Source organism: Eschrichtius robustus, chromosome 11 (genome assembly GCF_028021215.1).
Source record: "Eschrichtius robustus isolate mEscRob2 chromosome 11, mEscRob2.pri, whole genome shotgun sequence".
Lineage (NCBI taxonomy): Eukaryota > Metazoa > Chordata > Mammalia > Artiodactyla > Eschrichtiidae > Eschrichtius > Eschrichtius robustus.
Window position 1 is genome coordinate 90,121,120 of NC_090834.1, and position 21,617 is coordinate 90,142,736.

The window sequence follows — 21,617 nt, forward strand, 5'->3', positions numbered from 1 at the left end:
GCAGTGTCTCTTGCTTTCAGCAACGAAGAGGCCATGATCGACCTGGCAAGGGTAGTTTCCATACAGAGGCAGGGACAACAGAAGCCTGCTCGCCATTGCTAGAAACTTGAATGAGAGAGGAGGAAGAGGGCATACTATGTAGAATCAACTTATTCAAGAAGATGGTGAGGAGACAGAATGGTAGACAGAGGCAGACGGAAGACAGAAATTTCAGTTTGCTTTTGAGGCCACCAGGGGAATATCTGACCAACTCTGGGGAAGTCCGATTCTGGCCAAAAGCAGGATATGGGGATTTATGGTTCACATGTGGAAAATTTCTCCACAGGCAAATACTTTCATTTTCTCTCCCAACAGCCCTGACCCGTTCATGAAACCCTGCTGACCTCCAGAGTTTTTAGGCTGCTTGGTAAAAAGAATTTTAGGGTGCTTGCTGTTATTCTCGGGTCTGGATGTGGTGCATCAGGACCTTGAGAAGGGGACAGAGGTGAAGGCAGAATCTTTAATTGAATGAATTCACTACAGATGACATAGCTATTCTTTGGAGGCTACCGGGAATCAAAACCAAGAAGGGAGCTTGACAAAGCTCCTTCACGCTGCGGCGCTGGGTCTGGTGCCCTGGAAGCAAAGCATTTGCCAAGGTGCTCTCTCTCTTTCTCCTTCTTTCAGTCTAAATCTTCTGGCAGGAAGATGGTGGGATTGTCTGAAAGTCCTGCTCACAGACGAACAGAACCAAGGGGGCAGGGTCACTCAAGATTCATCTGGTCCCTGGTATTGGAGTGAACCACATGAAATTGCCATTTTAATGAGTCCAGAAAGGCCAACTATTGGCAATTTCATATAAGTCAGCTTAATATTCATAGAAACAGACCATTGTGTCTTGCCTCTCAGAATGCAAGGTGCACAGTGTGGCAGGTGGGTCGCCTGAGGCCCCAGACCTTGAGAAGGCTAGCACGATTCCGGCCATCTGAGAGTTCAAACCACATGGGATTAGGGAAGGGAAGAAGGACCCACAGAAGCATTGGTTAAGAGTGTGAATTTTGGATTCAAGCCTGGATTGCAATCCTGGCTCCAGCAGGATTAGCTGGAAAAACAGCGTTTTCCACTCAGTTTTCTCATTTGTAAAATACGGAAAGTAATATCCACCTGCAAGCACGTGGAGAAGGTAACAACGGCTAACCCATATGGAGCGCCTGTCCTCTGAGAGGTCCTCAGCCAAACTCTGCCTATAAAAGGCTTGACAGGGCGCCTGACCCAAACTCAGCGCTCAACCTTAACTGCACACTGCCAACATCATCATTAGTCCAAGCGAAAAGGGGAGCAAATCACTTCCTGTCTTATTCCTCCATCACGTCTTATACGTTCCTCTTTTGCACCTAGCACTGTGGAGATTTTTTGACCACATCTATCCCCATTACTAGACTATTAGCCCTTTGAGAGTTGATACCATATTCATTTATGACATGGGCAGGACCTGGGGGAAGGAGGTAGGCAGGTATGTGAAGGACGCAGGGTGGGGATGGATCATTATTTAAGAAGTGGAAGCAGATTAACTCTAGAAAGAGAACTGTCTTTTGTTTAGCGAACATCCAGTTGGATATTTTGGTGGTGAAAAGTTAGGATGCAGGACAAGATCTAGAAGAAGGAGGAGAGAGACACCGAGAGACACCAGATTCCCTTGCAGAGGAGAATGAGAGAGGTGTCTTGAGAGCTGGGGTAAGACACAGAGGTGGAGAGCAAGGAGGCCCAGCAAGGCAGGCAGAGACTGGAACTAAACAGGTGTAGGGAGAGGTTCCCAGGGGTGGGGGACACTAAAGGATTTTTTTTAAAGAAAATAAATGCCTATTATTAACTTTTTACTTTCTGTAAATTATTATTAGCAGTGATTACTTCAGAGAAACAAGACCTGAAATTATAGGGGTGGAAAAATTTTCCCTTCTTCCCTTCTAGATTCTTTGGCTAGTCTAATAATTAAATCGAAAATTTAATTTTGGACATACAGGAAAATTTAATTTTGTACATACCTGAGCCTTATAAAAATAAGAGACTCAAAGGCAGTCAGGCAGTTGAGGTTTATATGCCATCCTAAGCTAAGGAAGGGGATAAGGGTCTGGGGCTTGAAAGGGGAGGAAGATAATTCACAGGAAGAGCAAATATTTGGTAAAAAAATGTTTGCCCTGCCACGCAGATAAGTCTCTCCAGTGAAAAAGTTATCTCTGGTAATAGCACTCTTCCTGGTATAGGCCTCCTTTCTAAATTCTTTTAGGTAGTTAAGGGGGGGTAAAAAGCTTGTCTTGAGTCTGCTGGGTCTTGACTGCTTTCAGCTTAAAGTAGCCCATGTGCCAACTGGCATTTTGCGGGGAGTCGCGTATTTTGCTCCTTTTCAAGATTCAGTTGTAGGTGAAGGGAGACTTCTCTTTCTCATTTTGTAACTCTCCTGAGCTTGGTCCCTCCTCTCCCTTCCAGGAGCACGTATTTCTTTTGTAAGCATTAAAACATGATTTCGCTGTGTGGAACTATCGCCCCGTCTCCACCCCACTCCCCTGATGGGCAATTACACTGCGTTGAGTCAGGGACACTTTGGCAGGGGAAGGAAAGACTTAGTCGAAAAAGATAAGAATGTCATGCTAAGGATGACAGAGAAAGAAGATGACGTAAGATGCAGAAAAAAAGAGAGATCAGTGGAAATAGGAAATCAAAGCAAAAGGCTTAAACATGAGCCCCTAGACTCTTCAGAGATAGGGTAGATGTAGGGATTGGTTTTCTTTTCCACCAGACATGGAATGAGGGTTAAATCAGTTATGTGTGTGTAAATATGCATGCGTGTGTGTCTTAAATAAGAGAACGAGAACCCAGATGGGCAAGCCTGGAACATCTACGGAATAGCCGGATTGTCTGAGTTTGAATCCCAGTTCAGCCCTTTAATATCTACTAAACTGAGATAAGTTTCTTGGCTCTGAGCCTCAGTTTTCTCAACTGTAAAACGGGGATAATATTACTAGCTGCCTCATAATTTGCTGCAACTTTTTAAACAAGTCTACGTAAAGTGCTTAGAACAATGTCTGACAATGAAGGGGCACTCACTGAGTATTAGTTATTAGAGTCCTGTGTCCTTTTGATCTAGTTTCATTGAATGGGTGCACACAATGTCAACCAGTGCTCAAAAAAGAGTAGAGATGCTCATATACCACAGTCAGGAACTCCTACTCCCTACCTCTGGTCCATTGCTTCTGGAAGTCGGGTCCCTGGACTGATCATCAGTATCCCCTGGGAACTTGTTAGAAAAGCCACTTCAGAAAGAGAAAAACAAATACAGTATGCTAACACATATATATGGAATCTAAGGGAAAAAAAAAAAAAAAGGCCATGAAGAACCTAGTGGCAAGACGGGAATAAAGACACAGACCTACTAGAGAATGGACTTGAGGATATGGGGAGGGGGAGTGGTGAGATGTGACAGGGTGAGAGAGTGTCATGGACATATATACACTACCAAATGTAAAATAGATAGCTAGTGGGAAGCAGCCGCATAGCACAGGGAGATCAGCTCGGTGCTTTGTGACCACCTAGAGGGGTGGGATAGGGAGGGTGGGAGGGAGGGAGATGCAAGAGGGAAGAGATATGGGAACATATGTATATGTATAACTGATTCACTTTGTTTTAGAGCAGAAACTAACACACCATTGTAAAGCAATTATACTTCAATAAAGATGTTAAAAAAAAAAAAAAAAAAGCCACTTCTTGGGCCCCTCCCCAGATCTCCTGAATCTCCAGGAGGTTTTGGTGCATGCTCGAGTTTGAGAACCAATGCTCTATTCCATCCTGGGAGGCTAATGAGGGAGCCTCTGAGTGCCCACTGCAGGGCGGAGGTTCCCTCAGGCTTCCTTATAAGTGCCGTCTCAAGTATACCCCCTAATGAGCAAATATGTCGCCAGAAGCAATCTCACTAGCAGTCCCATGTGATAAGTGGGCCATAGATCCACTTGGCTTTCCTTTTCCCACCTGTGGCCAGACCCAGTTACTTATCAGCTCTTCCTGGTATTGGCCCACAGTTCTCCTTCCATCCCGAATCCTTCAGAGAGAGAGGGGTGTCACAAGATCTCATAAATACCTGCCAAGGACTCCTGTTACAAAGGGCTTCTTAGATTCTGGGGAAGGTTCTGGTTTTACCAGCCCCACCCATCCGGTGTTCTAGGACTCGGACACTTTTCAGGGCCCAGAATCTTGGTTTTCACCATGACATTTACAGAGCAGCTAAGCCTGCTCATTGAAAAACGTCCAGGGCTCGGCGGGCAGTAATGAGGCTGGCTGATCTCCAGCAGTTGGCAAACACCATGGCACATTAAATGTCACTGCGGGCTTTGTTTGGTTTTAAATTGAAAAGTTGTTAGAGTTATGAAAGCTTACAAACCTTGCCTGGGGAGGAAAAGAAATGCCCCCCTGTTCTTTGTCTCTGCTTTCCGCCCCCACAGACTACGTGTCACCAGGGAATCCCTGCACCCCTCTCTCAACTCATCCCCCTGCCCCACTCACACGCTGATGGGCACCCAACAGCCACGGCGCCCATGACCAAGAGCGTGTTTCCAGAACTCCTCTTGCTGGTGAGAAAGAATGTGGAACCATTCCTAATTCAAAGCAGATCTGACCTAGCTACAGACCCCTATGCACACTTTCCCAGGATCCTCTACCCTCCCTTTTTCTTTTCTTCTGAAAAGGAACGTTCATGCTTAATTTGTATACAAACATCCATCACCAGCAGAAGCCTAGTCTAGGTCTTAAAACTAGAAGGGCACTCAAGGGCATGGGGTCTAGACTGTGCTTTCAAGCTGGTAAGTTACTGTTCCCATTGTACACACGACGCAGCTGAATCCAGAGAGTAAGTAACTCGCCCGCAGCCCCACAGCCACTAGGTGCAGAGCTCAGACCCAGGGCTCCTGCCTCTGCCTTTCTTCCCTTGATCACGGGGCCTCTTTCCATCTGAGATCAGACCCCAGAACTAGAGGCGAGCCTTCAATCACTCTTCCCTTTCCAGCTGCAGCCTGGGGCAGAGTTTTCTCAAATGCAATTTCATCAATAGAGTTAATCCAAATGTATCATTGTTTTTTTGTTGTTCAGCCAACTCCCTTCTGCTAGCACGTTTCAGCCCTGGAGTTAAGACGCCCTGCTCTGGGTGCAAGTGTGAGCATGTGACCGCCCATTCGCTAACATTTAGGTCAGGAGGAGACAGGGTCTTGCATGTTTCATGAGGTGACTCTCCTCCAACAGGCTTGGAAGCAGATGACTGTCAGGAAGACAGGGCCCACAATGGCTGACCTGGGGGGGGGGGCGCGGGGCGGGGCTGGAGGACTTGAATTCTAAGAGTGGCTGAGACCTTGATTGTATCCCATTTGTCCCCACTTAACCTGTTTGTTTTGTTTTGTTTTGTTTTAATCCTGGGAGAGGGGAAAAAAACAGGTCAGACAAAAAATTCTCTGATTAGTATGTAGAACCAAGGGTGACCCGAATCGGTCTGTTTTCCCCAACCTCTCCGACTCTGGACCCCTCTGCTCCTCCTCCCCACTGTTAGATCTGCTGGGTACCAACTAGGATGCTGTGTGGGGTGGCGTGAAGGGCCCTGACCTGGCTGCACAAGCTCTCCTGTGCCTTTTGATGCCCAGTTTCCTCATCTGTTAAACACACCATAGTGATCTTTAAGGATTAACTTTAAACTGATGTAAAGAGCATGGTGGTACCCACCAAATATCTGCTCCTTTCCTTCATCCCTGATAACACAAGTACATTTTTCCACTTAAATGCATTTGCATTATAATGGGGGCAGCACCTATAATAAAAACTGTTAAAGAGATGAATCTCTAATGGTGGATTTCAAGCCTCAGCAACAAGCCCAAGAAGAGAATAGGCAATGTAGTTGGAGCAGGCAAAGGACCCTCAATGACAACGAAAGTTCAAAGGGCAAAGAGGCAGAGGGCTCAGTAAGCCAAAGCCACAAGGGAAGCAGCTGGGACTTTAATAGCTTCCTCTGTCTTTCTTCACGTGTAGAAAGGCCCCTGGTTATCATGCAGCAGCTCTGTGGGTAACTTTTTGCATGCATTTATTGAGCTCCTGCTGTGTGCTCTGTCCCCAAGTGGTTGCCACCGTCTTCATTTCCTCTTTGTCCTCCTCCTAACCAAATCCAACCCCACCCCTTTGTCTCCATCCTATTCCCTCCAAATCCTTCCACCATTCACCACCACCGAATCTCAGCTGCCCCCATGACTGCCCCATCTGAATGGACCTCATGAGAAAGACTGCCCCTTGGGGCCAGCGTAGGGCACAGAGAACAACCAAGATAGCACTGAGGACCCTGCCACCCCCGCCTGAGAGAGACAGGCAGGGACAGATAAGAGTTATTTCCTTTGTTTGTCACCTTCCCACGAAAGGCATTTCCAGAGCATTTCTCTGGTGACGGAAGAACCAGTCAGGAAGATCTGTGCCCTTCCTCGCAGCCCTCCCGAGTTGAACAGATTCAGTCCACTTCTCATTTCTAACCTAAACTTCAACAGCAAGCAAGCTTTCTGGAAAGACCAGGCTTCCTTCTAGCCTTCCCAGATGTCCTTCTTCCCTTCAGTCACTTGTACGTTTCTCTCTTCAGAAGGGTGATTGTAGAAGAGTGGAACTTGCTTTAGCACTGAGGAAACTCAAGTCCATAAAATGTGGCTTCTGGCTCTTAAAATCTTTGTCAATAAAAGTCAGAAAGATTGTTAATGGAATGTAGGGTAATAAAAAAAAAATAAGTGTGAGCACTTTGGCCTTGGATCTCTGCACTTGTCACTCTGAGCCTCTGACTTTGAAGCCAATGGCATCCCCCAGCCCCTGTCACTTAGCTCCAGGGCTGAACCAGAAGTATCAGGGTACATCTCATAGAATATCAGAGCCCCAGTGAGCCCTTAGCAAGAATTGATTCCAACCTCCTTACTGGGGACCATCTGGCTAGACTGACCCACCTTTGGGAATGGGCCGAGAGTCCCACACTAGGACAATGTCCTTCACTGGGAAAGGGAGCTGGGCTATGTATACACTGTCAAGTTCAAGCATCTCTGCACGGCCTCAAGGCTGTCCATCTTGCCTCACCTTTTACCACTCCTTGCCTTACACTTTGTGCTCCAACAATACCAAACCACTCATAGGTCCCCACACAATTTGTTGCCTCAGTGCCTTTGTGTGGGCTGGCCTTGACCGGAATGTCCTATTTCTCCCCCCCACTTACGGATACCTCGGTAACTTCTACCTACCTGTTATGATCCAGCTCAGCTACCACTGCCTTTAGAAGCTTGAATGTGGCCATGATTATGAATTGGTGGCCTCCAAAGCCAAGCAGACGTAGGGCCAAATCTCTATTCATTCTCCCTAAACCTCAGTTTTCTTATCTATAAAATGGCAGTTGTTAGAGGCAGCGGTGAAGGGCTCCATGTAGCAGCTGGCACATAGTAGGCCCTCAAATTCAGCAGCCATCTTCCTTGTTTTCTGATTTCTCCACTCTGCCCATCCATCCTAGACTGGGATGTGTGTCTGTCTCTATCGCTATTCTTCTATGTGTGTGCTCTTTTTAAATCTACTTTATTGAAGTGTAATTTACATACAACAAAATGTACCCATTTTAAGCATGTGGTATGGTGAGTTTCGACAAATGTGGACACCTGTGCATACCTGTGTATATGGAACATTTCTATCCCTCCTAAAGCTTTCTTTGTGCCCTTCCCAGTCAATCCTTATGCCTCTATTTCTGGGCCCAGGCAACCATGATCTCTTTCTATTGCTAGAGATTATACTGTCTTTCCTAGAGCATCATATAAATGGAATCATACAGCATATATTCCTTTGTGCCTCGTTCACTCAGCATAATGCTTTGAGATCCTTTGCCTGCTTCGGTATGGGTCCCTTATAGCTTTGCTTTTAACTTTGTATTATAATTGACCTGCTTCCTCCGCTAGACTCTGAAGCCCTCAAAGATTCTTTTCCTTCTCTGGTTCCCAAATAAGCACTCAGCAAATGTCGGAGGGAAGAAAGGAGGAAGGAAACAGGGGAGTTCTCATGGCGATTGGTGAAGATCTTGGCTGCAGCCCTGCGTCTTATCCACCCCTGGGGAGTGTTCACATCCCCAGCAGAAGCACACACACAGACACTTACAGCAGCCAATCCACAGCCACCAGCAGGCTGATGTCCTCGGTCGGCAAGCCCACAGCCGTCAGAATGAGGAGCATGGTGACGAGCCCAGCACTGGGGATACTGGCTGCACCAACGCTGGCCAGCGTGGCCGTGAGGCTGCGAGAACAGAAAAGGCCGGGTCAAGGGAAGAGAAAGTGGTCTTGGCAAAACCATCCCTGGCAGGCAATTCTCGGCTCTAATTTCTCCCGGCAGTCATAAAATCCCCTTTTCCTCCCAAGGAATAAAGAAATCTGGAGTACCAAGACCCAGGAAATAGGGTCTATTTGGATTCTGCTTAACCTTGATGGAAACTTATAAATTCATGGATGAGAGTCTTACCCCCATCATGACATCCAATTCACTGAATATATCACAGGGCTCAAACAAGGTAAGCGTGGCTCTAAAAGCAGGCAAGGGAATATTAAAGAAGAAAAACAAGTCACCCTTAATCCTTCCACAGGAACACCACAGCATCCATTTCTGCTTACCCCTTTACGCCTCTGTGAGAACCAGAGACTTCTAGTCTACGTGGCAAGAGCCTGAGAAGGTTGCCAATGTTAACATGAGAACTCAGAACAGCAAGTATCCAGACTCAACTGAGTGGACATCGGGAGAACCAATCAGAAGAATTCCGAATGACATTAAGGTTCAGATGCCTGGACGTTTCACCATGGGCTGGAAAATACATTATTCAGAAAGAGGGTGCCAAGAAATGACAATAAAATAACAGGAGGCTTTCCTTCTGAAGCATCTCATCCCTTGCTTTCCAAGCAATGCCTAGGGCATACCCAGCACCATTTTTGAAGTTGTCTCCGGAAGAGGGTTTAATCTAGGGTTCAAGGGCCTTGTCTAGACACCAGAGGGCCTCTGTAGTCCAGCAAAGGGCAGTGACTTTTTCTCCTCTTTTCCGGATGTTATTTACGAAAGCTATCATTTCTAAATGGAAGGAGGCTTATGAAAACGTGGATTTCCAACTTGCTTTTCTGGCTGCTGAAAAGAAAAAAGGGGCTGCTTTCTTTGTGGTTATATGATTCCAGAATTTTTTCAGTAGGTCTTCGGGCTTGAAACTAAGAATCAGACTCCCAAACTGGTTTGCCAACTGGTGTGTCCAAGCACAGAATCCTGGTCTTACAGTCAAGAGGAACCCAAATTTACCTACTCTTACATATGAGGAAGGAAAGGTCCTGGGAGCTTTTGTGTTTTGCACTGGTTTTTCCATATTGCCATCCTTCCCACATTTAGGCTTTCACAGAATAGACACTTCCCCTAGGTGGGATCTAGAACCCATCTTTGCTTTTCCCCCGCCCCATTAATGTGGAGTTGGTGTCAGGGTTTAAAGAACTCCATTTTTGCGGGAGATCCATCTAGGTCATAGGAGGTAGTAGTGTGTGGTGGTTATCAGTGCAGGTTCTAGAGTTGCATGACCTAGGTTCAAATCCCAACTCTGCCACTTAACCACATGACTTTGGGCAACTTACTTAACCTCTCTGTGCCTTGATTTTCTTATCTGTAAAAAAGAAGATAACAATGGTGTCTCACTGTAGAGGCATCAGGAGCTCAGAAATAAAGCACTTAGAAGAGGCCGGCACATTGCAACCGGAGCTGCTTTGCAATGAAAACATCCCTAGTCCCAAGAGTTGGCAGGGGGAATTCTCAGTCATTTTCCCAAGATGGACAGAACACCAGGGAAGGGGAACTTCCCAAGTTCCAACGATCTTGGCTTCGGCAATTTTGTTTACAACATCAGTTGCTTCTGTTACATGAGTCACTCTTACACATCCCTGTGTACTGTGGCCACATTGTCTTGTTACCCCTTGGTTGTGTGAGACAAAATCCTATAAAGAAATCTTCCTGGTGGCTGGTTCTCTTTCTGTTCCTCCATCCCAATTATACCCTCACCCGACCACAGGTGGAGTGTCTGGGGCATTTTAAGTCCTGTAATAGCTCCCTGGGCGGTGATCTCCCCCTGTCCTTTTATCCCCTCCTGATTTTCCTGTCCTTCCCTGACTCATTTCCCTGTGGTTGGTTCTTGGATGTTGTACAAGTTACCACACACACACATTAATCACAGCAGAACGTCACAGTAACCCTGCAAGGTACATACGGTAGTACCACTGATTGGAAGGGTGGAGAAACTTAGGGTCACACAGCTTGAACATGGTCTGCTGGGATCTGAACACTCGTCTGCTTGATTCCAATACCACACTGGCTTTTGATGTCCCTTGACTCCTCCTCACATTGAAAACGCTATGACTTAACGAATCTGCTGAGAATTCCTGGCCACTGTTCTCCTGCCTGCAGGGAAATGAAAAGATGAGGAATGTACTTGGAAGCACAGCAATGAAGCTGGACTTGGCTATTTTTTTCTGACTAAATTGAAGACAGTGAACTACGTACACTCCATGGAGAGGGGGCGGTCCCCCCAGAGACAGCCCTTGTGACATGTACAGATATGGCAGATTCAGCTGAACTTGCCAGGGCCACAAGTATTAAATATATTTGGCCAACTTTATCCTTTGTCCAGTGAAAATTCTCAGTCATATCATTGTTAAAATAAAGGATACATTTAAATAATTCAAGCACAGTCTCAATCACCTGGTCACTCACTGGTACATCCTCTCACCTCTAAGTCCTCATCTAATGGTGTGAGCTTGATGGGAAGCATGGTTGCTTCATCAATGCGGAGAATTCAGGGCCATTAAGAAGCTCTATTTGTCTTTGAATTTTAAAGCAAGGGAGATTGGCAGTCTCACATGCAATCTGTTAGGACAGGACTTAGATGGCTTGATAATCTGACCCGAAGCATGTTTTCCACTGAGTAACATCACGGCACTCACTATATCATAGTCACATTTTTCTTTCATATCCTAGGAGTACTGTATTTTATTAAGCATCAGTAATAGTAATCATACTAGTAGCTAACATTTATTGACAGGTGACTATGCTCTCAGCCACACTAGAATATGTGATTATTGTACCCATTATACAGGAAACTGAGGCTCCCCTACAATACTGCTATGGGCTGAGTCGTGTCCCCCCTGAATTCATTTGTTCAAGCCCTCACCTCCAATGTGATGGTGTTTGGAGATACGGCCATGGGAAGTAATTAGGTCATGAAGGTAGAGCCCTCATGATCGGATTAGTGCCCTTATAAGCAGAGATGTAAGAGAGCTCGCTCTCTCTCTCCGTGCACCAAGGTAGGGCCATGTGAGCAAACATCTAGAAGGCAGTCATACGCAAGCCAGGAAGAGGACATTCACCAGGAGCTGAACCCGCCGGCACGTTAATCTTGGACTTCCCAGCCTCCAGAACTGTGAGAAATAATCATCTGCTGTTTGAGCCATAGTCTATGGTATTTTGTTACAGCAGCCCGAGCTGACTGAGACAAGTACATACCTCATAGGGTGGTTGTGAGGATTAGATAAATTAATATATGTAAGTAGGTGTGATCTTTAAGTTTGCGGAGAAGCGATGTGTTTTTAATGACGTCTTGGAAAGTATTCTTTCCGAATTTTTTAAAATGATGAATACATATGGTAAAAATACCTTTAGTAAAAACAAAAAAAAAATATTTGCTGGTTATTTGTAATATAATGTTATGCTATATTGAGGAATCTCTTCCTCCCTGTATTTCATCATTTTTGCCGTCACTCCTTGGAATGCTGAAGGGAACATATTTTAATGAAAGAAAAACTGGATCCAGAGTCAGTTGATGTTGGCCCCAGTGACAGCCCTGCTGGCTCATTACTGATGGTATTACAGCCTCAGACAAACTACCATGCCCCTTGAAGCCTGTGCTTCCTCATCTATTAAATAATCATATAAATAACTGCCTTGCAACGTCACAGGATTGTCAAAAATCAAATAATATCAAATTTCTGAAGCAATTTCACATGGGCAATACAAACATAAGGCATTAGTATGAGCCTGATTCCTTCCTGAACCGATCTTCCCTTTGAGCCTGTCAGTAGCTCCTCTTCTCCTTTACTTCCTTCACCATTCTTCTAACTGGAGAACAGCAGTTCAAGTGGCCTCTGTGAAATGGAGTTAGTGTGGAAGGGGATAAGGTAAAAAGTTGTTTCAGTGCCTCACACCACCCATTTCACTCACCTTACGGTCACAATCTGGCCTCCATCTAGGATGACGCCATTCATCTGGGCTATAAAGATGGCGGCCACGGCTTCATAAAGGGCTGTACCGTCCATGTTAATGGTTGCTCCAACTGGTAGGACAAATCTGGTTACACGCTTATCAATCCCCAGATTTTCTTCCAGGCAACGGAAGGTGACGGGCAAAGTTCCGGCACTAAGGGGCGAAGAGAGAGGGACAAGAGTTATGTCCACTTTAGAGAAGCAGGACAAAGCACAAACCGAAATGCCACCACAAAGTTTTTGTTCTTTTGTTCCAATCAATGTGACTTGAAAAAAGCAGTGTCTGGAGCTAAATTAAAAACCATCGATTTGCCATATAGGCCATTACAGAGTATTGAGTAGAGTTCTGTACTCCAGTAAAAATTTAAAAAATAAAATCCAAATAAAATTTAATTCTAATAATAAAGAAGAAAAAAGCCCATTGATTTGGGGGCTCAAATACAATCTTATTAAGATGCTAATAGTCAGCAAAATATTTTTGTTGGTTCTAGCTTTTGAGATCTACTCAGAGCTTCAAGTTCTCCTTTCCCTTTGGTCACTGTTTCCATCTTGGATTAAATATTGAAGCCCATGTGATTGCCCACATCAATTGGGCTGCCAAAAAAAAGTGTCAGAAAAGGATCAGCTATCAACAGTAAGATGGAATGAGGAATTTTTGAATGACCCATACTTTCATGCTAGAAACACTGTTTCCAACAAGATGACTACATGGGTTGTATCTAGCCCCTGGGAATTGCCCTGAGCCGGGCCTGCTAATGTTGAGAATGCTGGACAAATACGTTAAGGACCATTCAGCAAGAATCCAAGCTTCTAGCAATTCACTGCGGACCCTCACAGACAGTCCAACTCCCTGAAAAATGGTCATTGCCAATTCTACAGTCTCTCCAATGACATAGGGCAGAAAAGCCTGTGCTCTGGAGCTAATCAAAGACCCAACGTGGAGTGACTTCACCCCCACTCCTCCCAGGCATGGGATGGGAATTCACGACCATATGAATCAATCTCAAAGGCCAGAACTCCTGACATGTTCTGTGTCTTCTAAAACAGGAGACCTATAAGAGCAAGTGTTGCTGAAAGCCAGAATATTATTTCCATGTGGATAGAGGTGATGGGAGGGCAGGCGGATTTGCTTCAAAGTTTAAGTGATATGGAAAGCAATGTAGAACATTCCAACTGCCATGGGAGTACATTGTGGTACATTCTCTTTTCTCCTATTCAAATGTTAGCAAACTGTCCCCAGTGCAGACAGCACATTTTTCTCTCTTGCATTTACAGCCTTAGTCGTAGCTCCCTCCTTCTACTTGTCAGAATTAGGGCTCCAGCCAAGCTGGACAAAGACACCTGCGGAGGTGTCAGTTTCTCAGAGAGTGGGACAGGACCATCAGCTTCAGGCATGCTAAGTAAAATGCAGATTCCAGGGCCTACGCAGAACCAAGGTCCCTGAAGCTCTAAAATTAGGGTCTCCTAGATCTGCATCTTATCAACCCACGGACCCACAAGCCCTATTAACAACCTTAGGGAAACCAGAGTCATCTTACTGGAACATTCTTTGTGATTTTAGATCAGGCGCCTCTCTCATGCCTCCTCTTTGGTCTTAGGTGGGGAGAAGAAATGGATGTTTGGAGACCTCTCATTACCAAAACCTTATAAGCCCAGGGAGAAAAGTGTGGAGTCTGGCCTCATTCACATGCTGGGGTGCCATCGTACCTGGCTTGCTGCCCCAGCTGTTTTAATGAGAAGTTAGTGTCCCTTTATTCCTCTCTCACGCACTCCCAGCCCTTTCCTAAGACCCCTTTGAGGTTACCAGGACACCATGACTGGTCTGAAATGGCTGCGTGGCTATGGTTGGCAGCTGAATTCTCATCAGTATGAATCTTAGGACACTGCTGGGAGGACTGGAATATATCCATTATTATCACTGCATTCATTTTCCCACAGTGTCATCAAAGGGTCTTTAGACAATTCAACAGATTGGAGAAAACAACTGGTAAGGCATGAAAATATTCTTAATGTCACTACTGGACAGGCTTTGTGTCTTAAAAATCCATATGTACCCCATCAGTCCAAACTGGGACTTGAGAATTTTAACTCTTTCCTGTGTTGACAGGCTGACATTCAGACATTGTTTTTTTGGTTCCTGCCTCAGTGGCCATATGACAGTCTTCAAACGTTGCTAATAATAACTGTCTGGTACTTGAGATTCTTCTTTTTTTTAATCCAGATTAGTTTTAACAGCACACTCGGAAGTCAGAGGGATGCAGAGAGACGTGTCGCAGGCCATGCCCACTCCATTCAGCTGCCCTGACACCAGCCTCTGTGCCTATTGAGAAAACGGGGTCAACCCTTCCCCTGCACATCCTCATTCAGTCCAGCGTCTGAGGAGGTGGAAAGTATATTTAGCGCTGGCTGTCCCAGGGCTTTCCCCCTGTGGTCATAATGGCAAATAAACCCTGAGTTAATTCTTAGTACGTGACTCCTGCTACAGTGACTTTTTTTAAAAAGAAATTCCTCATCTAGGCAAAAGCCACATTTTAACCAAAGATTAAAACCATATTTTTTTTCAGATGAAATACAGGGCAAGGGGGAAATATGAGTCTAATGTTTGTGGTCTTGGTCAGATCACCCAAGAATTTGTCTTTGATTTAAATATGATTTGGGGTTTTCCCTATGCTTTTAAGATTTACCTTTGTCTTATAAAGGGACTAGGATAATTGTCTAGTCATTCAAAAGAAAAGGTAATGATAATATTTTGTAATAGTGTAGATATCAAAACCATAAAGGTATTGGAAGAAAATATAAAGTTATATTTTATAATCTTTGGTGGAAAAGATATTCCTAAGCAAAATCAAAGTTCTAAATACCAAAGGAAAACACTGACGACTTTGACTACATACAAATTAAAACCTGCTAGTGGCAAAAAGCGCTGTAAGTTTTTAAGACAAATGTCAAGTGAAGGGGGACACTATTTACAACATATGACACATGAGTTGATATTTCTATACATGTAGAGAGGTGAAAACCAATCAGGAAAGGATAAACACCCCAACAGGAAATTAAGCTCACAAACAATTCACAGGGCAGAGGAGGGGAGGGAAGGATGGTCAAAAAGTACATAAAAAAGATGTTTTCCCTTCGCTAGTAATCAAAATAACGCAAATTCAGTGAGATCACTTTTCTCCAATAGGATTTGAAAGTATTAAAGTGACAGATAATGTTCAGTGTTGATGAGCAGGTGGGTAAAGGCACACTCGTATGCCCAGTTAGTGGGTACATAAACGAATGTACTTTTCTAAATAGTAATCTGGTGATATGTTTCAAAACCATCAGGGTGCTTACCACTGGATTCAGAAATTCCACTTCTAGAAATTTATCCTGAGGGGATCACCAGACATCCTTGCAGAAATGTATTTACAAGGATGCTTGTCACAGCCCTGTTTAATAGACAAGGTTCAAATGTACATTTGGGGTGGGGGATGTATTGTAGTACCCACAGTATATTATTATGAAGTTTAAAAATAGTAGTAATAGATATGTAGTAATAGTTATAGTAAGAGCTATATTAATAGATATAACTTTTATGATATGTTGACCAGTGAAAATAGCAGTGTACAATATCTATACATAATAAGAACTGGAAATGTACATAACTGTAAAGATTAACAAAAAGGTTACTACCAGTTATCAGTGGTGTTGCCCATTTTTTTTCCTCCAAAATTTTATACACTGTCTGAACTTTTTCATAATGACCAAATACCATGCTCATAACCAGAAATCAAAAATAAAACTAAACATGATTGTTTTCATTTTTGAAAAAAAAGTTAACTTTTTCACCAAAAAGAGAAAATCTTTACGGATAGAAATACTTAGCGATAAGAAATGTATAGGACCAAGAAGGAAAAAGGAAATTTTGAAGTGTTTCCCTTCATCTTGGGAAACTGAATGCAGAATCTAGATCTCCCAAATTGTATACATTTTAGCTTTTTCTGAAACCTCACATTCTACTAGTACAGAATTCTCACTGATTTGCAAGATGGAAATATAATTTGGCTTTCCCAGGTTGTCACCACTATTGGCCTGTTAGGTCACTTAAGAAAAACCTGACTGACTGCTCAGTAGTTTGAAAAAAAAAAAAAAGCAGTCTCCCTGTGTCACAGAGCAGCTGCCTCCCTGGCAGTGAGTGGTCATGGGTTCTGTAACAAGGACCTGTCAACCTGTGACTCCAGAGATAACGCTGAGCTATGGGTTGCAGAGTTTACTTGCCTCCCTGCCACCTGCTTTATGGCCTCAGTCTTTGTTTTGTGACCCAAGGATACACATGCAGACATAAAAGCAAATATTGCAGGCTGAAAGAATAAAACTCTTTTAGTCTTTGAAATTCTACATTGCTGGCTGTTTCTTATGTATCTGTTTTTGTTGGGTTGTTGGTTTTATTTTTGCTAAATTCAGTCCAAGATGATATCAAAAAAAAAAAAAGAGGTTTTTTTGCTTGCATATCTGGAGCCCTCACTGGCTTCTGGGAGGCACTGGGACTAGGTAATGAAGAAGCAACTGACTCTCGGTCAATGTTAGGTCAAATCAATGCCAACCTGACTTTCCTCAAAATCAATGGGGCAGAATAGTCCATTACAGGTTCAAAGACTTGTCTGATTTCCGGTTTGTTTGAAAAATCTCACCTACCCTACCGTTTACCCTGCAAAACCTTGTTCTCCTACTTTTGAAAAATTATTCCAATACAGTGATATAATAGCCTTTCTCAAATCACAGGTGAGAGAATTTCTTAAATAAAATAACATCCTGTTACACCCTTTTGGAAAACATTTAAAACTGAACTAATGCTATATGTGGCAAATTATGCCTAGAGATGAATAGCATGTATTCACCTGGGAAACAATATGAGATCATAGTTCTAAGACAGCTGCATACCAGCAAAAAGTTCATCAGAACGCTTAAAAGTTCCTAAAAGGAGCAAAGAATCTAAAGTGTTCCACTTTTTCAAAAATATTTTTAAAATATGTGAAAAGTGTTCTCACTGAACGCTCTGATGGGAAGGTTTTGAAAAAGAGGAAGTGACAAAGAAGTAAAAGGAATGAGCAGAGAGAAACAACAGTGATTTCTTGCATTCTCTACCTGGAAGCGGTACCCAGGGCAGTGATCCAAGCTTGGAAAATTCCAGCAAAAAAGGAGAAAGGGTTTTTCCTGGTCACTAGAAAGTAAATCAAGGGGAGAAAGATGCCCCCATGGATGATGAGGCCGACAATCACCGTGATCATGTACATCCCCAGTTGTCTAGCGACCACTTCTAAGTCCTTGATTGCAATGATCTTCCCACAAATTAGGCAGGCGATACCTAGGGGAGAGTACCTGAAAAACATAAAAGAAAAAAAAAAAAAAAGCATTGAAGAGCTGGTGATGGGATTCAGAATTTAAATCAGGGCCCTCCTTCGTACCACACGCTGAGGAAAACCCTTTGCATTCCTGTACAGAGTGTTGCCAAAAGAGGACCATGAGATTCGATAGATGCTATATTTTGCTTCCGACTAACCTCATTATCTGAAATATTTCCTATGGACCTGGTGGCCCCTGCTTTGATGAAAAATCCCAAGGCAAACTTTGTTGCTCAGGTAATTTTTTAGGGCTAAAGGAGACACGCTTTACCACCTCTTAAGGAAGCACCAAGATAAAAGTCGAGGGACACCCAGGTTACATCTTTGAGAATCTTATTTGATTTCTCTGTTCCAGATCTCCTTCCTCGAAAATTGAGAATAAATTTAGAGCTTCTCAGAAAGCTCATTAGAGTTTCACCAATTTACAAACACTGGTGTTTGTAAATAGTGCTTTGTTTTTGCCTTGGAAGGAATCTAGGAAATACACTGAGAGAGAGAGAGAGAGCTGCCCAAACAAGAAAACCATCTGAGCCAAGAAGCATGTTTAGAGAAATGTGGTTTTATTACTTCCAAGTCTGAAAGTGTTTCTTTCCATACCTACTCCAACAGTAATGCTGGCTGCCATTCATCGTGTTTCAAGAATATGGGGAGACATCCACACGCTTAATTCTTACACAAAACCCTAAAACCAAGGAATCATTATGCCTGTTTGGCAAATGAGGAAATTGAGGTTTGGAAAAGTTAAATAACTGACCCAAGACCATGAAAACAAGAAGGAGGAGGAGGATAATCTCAGATGTGTGAAACTCTACCACTGGGGGTTTTCATCCCTACCAACCAAACCACTTCCTTGAAGGAGCAATTGTAGCTTTTTGTACATAAGCAGACAATTTGTTCTCTACCAATCTATCCTAAAATAGACTTATTTTATATTTCTATATTATTATTCTTTTATAGCATGCTTGGAAACAATCTACTGTTGTCCTCACTCTTGAGTCAGCTAACCATGCTCTCTCTCACCTTGGGTATACTTTTTGCACGTTTGGCAATACCCTTTTTTTATTGCCTAATCTGGTGGTGTTGGAGCATGAACTTGTTCAGCCTGTAACACTTCTGACTGAAATGAAGATGTTTGTGGGAACGTTGACACCTTATTAAGAATTATGAACATATTTGAAAGAAAGACTGTGGGGCAAATGAAGTCACGCTCCCAGCCTGGGGAGGGGAGTCAGGAAAAAGAGAGGGCCAGCAAGCAGATTTGGTGGATTTTGTTTTTTCAGTTGTGTTTGGAGCAAAAGCACTTCCTGGGTTAAAGCAAAGCCATGAGGAGTAGACGAGAGTCATATACACAATTACACGAGACATGGAGCTTGTCCAGCCACTTACCAGCTATATGACCTTGGTTAGTGACTTATTCCCATTTTACAGATGTGCAAGTCGAGGCTTAGAGAGGCTACCTGCAACCTCATGGGATTGCTGTGAGGATTACGTTTTTGAACATGCATATGTACGCACTATCAAAAGTCCCTCCCCCATCCCTGTCAGTGCCATTAGTTCTCTGACTCCTGACACAGGAGTCCCTTGCAGGTTCTGTTTTCACACATCTACCCCATGTCCCCTCATCACCTATGCGTAATGAGTCAAGTCTGAGTTGAAGAGGTTTTCTAAGGCATCTCACGGGCTACTTCCACCCAACTGCGGATGTTTTTACGTCCAAACTATTTTCTCAAGAGGAATCTTCTCCTGAAAGAGCTGATTTGTAACTGACACTAAGTAGTTAAAACATGAGCGTAGTTACTCTCCCTGAGGAGCATCTAGCCTGTAGTCTCCCTTTCTCCGTTCCTGGAGGTGAAGGCTGGCGATGTTTGAGGGCTGCTTCCCCAGGAATTAGGGAGTCAAGTCATTAAACCTTTGGCTTTCTCACCATTTTATATTTTCTTGCTGTGCCCATAGTCACAACATCTCATAGATCAGTCGGGTGGTCTCAGGGGCCAGCTCTGTGTTCCCTGAGATTGTAAACAGCTAAGCAGAATGCATTTTCTGATAAAACCAACAAGCATCTAGCTTCATAAACCAAGAGACTAATTCTTTCCCAAGCACCAATCACCCCTTAGAGATCTCCAGAAAAACGCAAATACAAGCTGTTTTGGGTGCCATTCAATTTTCCTGCTCTTCTAGGACAAGCGATTTGTAGAAGGGAGAGAAAATGTTTTCAAGGCTCTTTGCCAAGCAAGACCAGCTATAGAGACCCCTGGAGAACACATCTGCCAGAACCAAATGTTAGAGAGAGGTAACAGGTTATCTCCAGAGTACTCAGCTCGCTGGGAGAAACCTGAGTCCCCACTATAAATGGACAGTGCCATTCAAAGGCCAGAAGGTAGAGTGTTAGGGTAAATAAATATGGCAAGCAGGGGCCCTAGTTAACCCAAACACTTTGGTCTCTGGAACTAGAATGAGCATTAATTAGGACAGGGAAAGAGACTTTGTTCTAAGCTGTTTTTTGGGGTCATTACTTCCCTGCACCTGTTTTCAAAGCAGGTAGTTTAAGCCTCCACTCAGGAGCTGGAGCTTCTGAGTTCCTGGGTTTCCATATTAATGAATTACCTTGTTGGAAATATACTCAATGGAAAAGAAAAGGCAAATGTTCAGGGCTCAAGGTCACCATTTAAAGTTTCTGAGATGAAGCAAACAAAGCCATAAACTAAAGTGTATAAAGAGGCTGAGAGCTCCCGAGTGTTCTGAAGCCAAGTGATGCCCAGTAATTGTTGGACCCGTTTCTAAATTAGAAGGACATAACTACAGAGCTGGGAGAGGGAATGGCTCCCATGCTGCCCTGAGACTGGCTATATCCTCAGCTCTGGGCTTCATTTTCAAAGCCACTGATTCATCCAGGACTGGCCTGTGGCATCTTTTTCTTACTGTTGCATCACCCATTCTTGCCTCTGCCCACTTTGCGCCTCCGTCCTTGTCATCCTAAGGTTCCAGCCAAGATGCCCCCTCAGGTCTGCTCCCTACTCCACAAACAGACCATCCACAGCACTAACATACCCCGAACTCAGTCAGTGCATCCGTAGACCCCTGCCCCAGAATTACCTGGCCTGCCTGAAATAATATGGATCCCCTGGACCCACCACATACCTACTGAGTTAGAATTTCCTGGAGCTGGCCTTGGGACAGTTATATTTCAAACAAGTTCCCGGGTGATTCTGATGTGCTTGGAAATCAATGTTTCCAAATAAATCAGTGTTTCCAGGAATAAAATCTGATCTGCAACTGATGAAATACAGATAGTCCTTGGTTAGTCTTTGGAAACCATTTACTTTTTATTTAGCTGCACCTTATTCAAGGCCTTTGGTTTTAACCCACTAAAGTGATAACTTTGGGACTTTCAGGCGTAGGACAGATGGTGGGCCAGACACCTGGAGTGGAGGTAAGCGGAGGGACTTTCTCAGTCCTGCCATAAAGGCACTCTGGTTCTGTCCCACATGTTGCCAACAGCAACACCACTCCGCCAGTTTGGGACAGATTTCGAGAGAACTCAAGAGTTGGAAGAGTCTGTCAGTAAAGACTTAAACATACATTCCAAGAGTTACCTAAGGTGCTCTCGGTACTCAGGGTAAGGAAGTAACACAAATCTCCACTTTCCCAGTCCACTTAGGGAAAGGTTCTGGCTATCCAAGAAGTGACTTTTGCTGAGAGTTACCATATGAGGATTAGAACTCTTCATCAGGATAGAGCGAAAGTCGTCAGTTCATGGAGCCTCCAGGCTCCATTATATCACCAGCTCCTGAAATTGTTGTCGGCATGGAAGAGGTGCTCGAGTATTTAGGAAGTGAAGGAATGAATGGGTGGATGGATGGATGGTGGTGGTGGTGGGTTAACTGGGAGGGAGAATTGAAAG

The 21,617-nt window shown here is 44.0% G+C and overlaps 1 protein-coding gene across 1 annotated transcript in view; it reads right to left on the bottom strand.

Annotated features, from left to right (window-relative positions):
* SLC1A2 (solute carrier family 1 member 2) overlaps positions 1-21,617 on the bottom strand; it is a 50,419-nt gene that overhangs the window by 10,567 nt on the left and 18,235 nt on the right. Inside the window, exons 6-8 of the mRNA XM_068554638.1 lie at positions 17,460-17,693; positions 12,292-12,486; positions 8,164-8,298 (exon numbers count right to left, since the gene is read on the bottom strand). Coding sequence (XP_068410739.1) covers positions 8,164-8,298; positions 12,292-12,486; positions 17,460-17,693 — 564 coding nt within the window. The remainder of the gene's footprint in view (positions 1-8,163; positions 8,299-12,291; positions 12,487-17,459; positions 17,694-21,617) is intronic.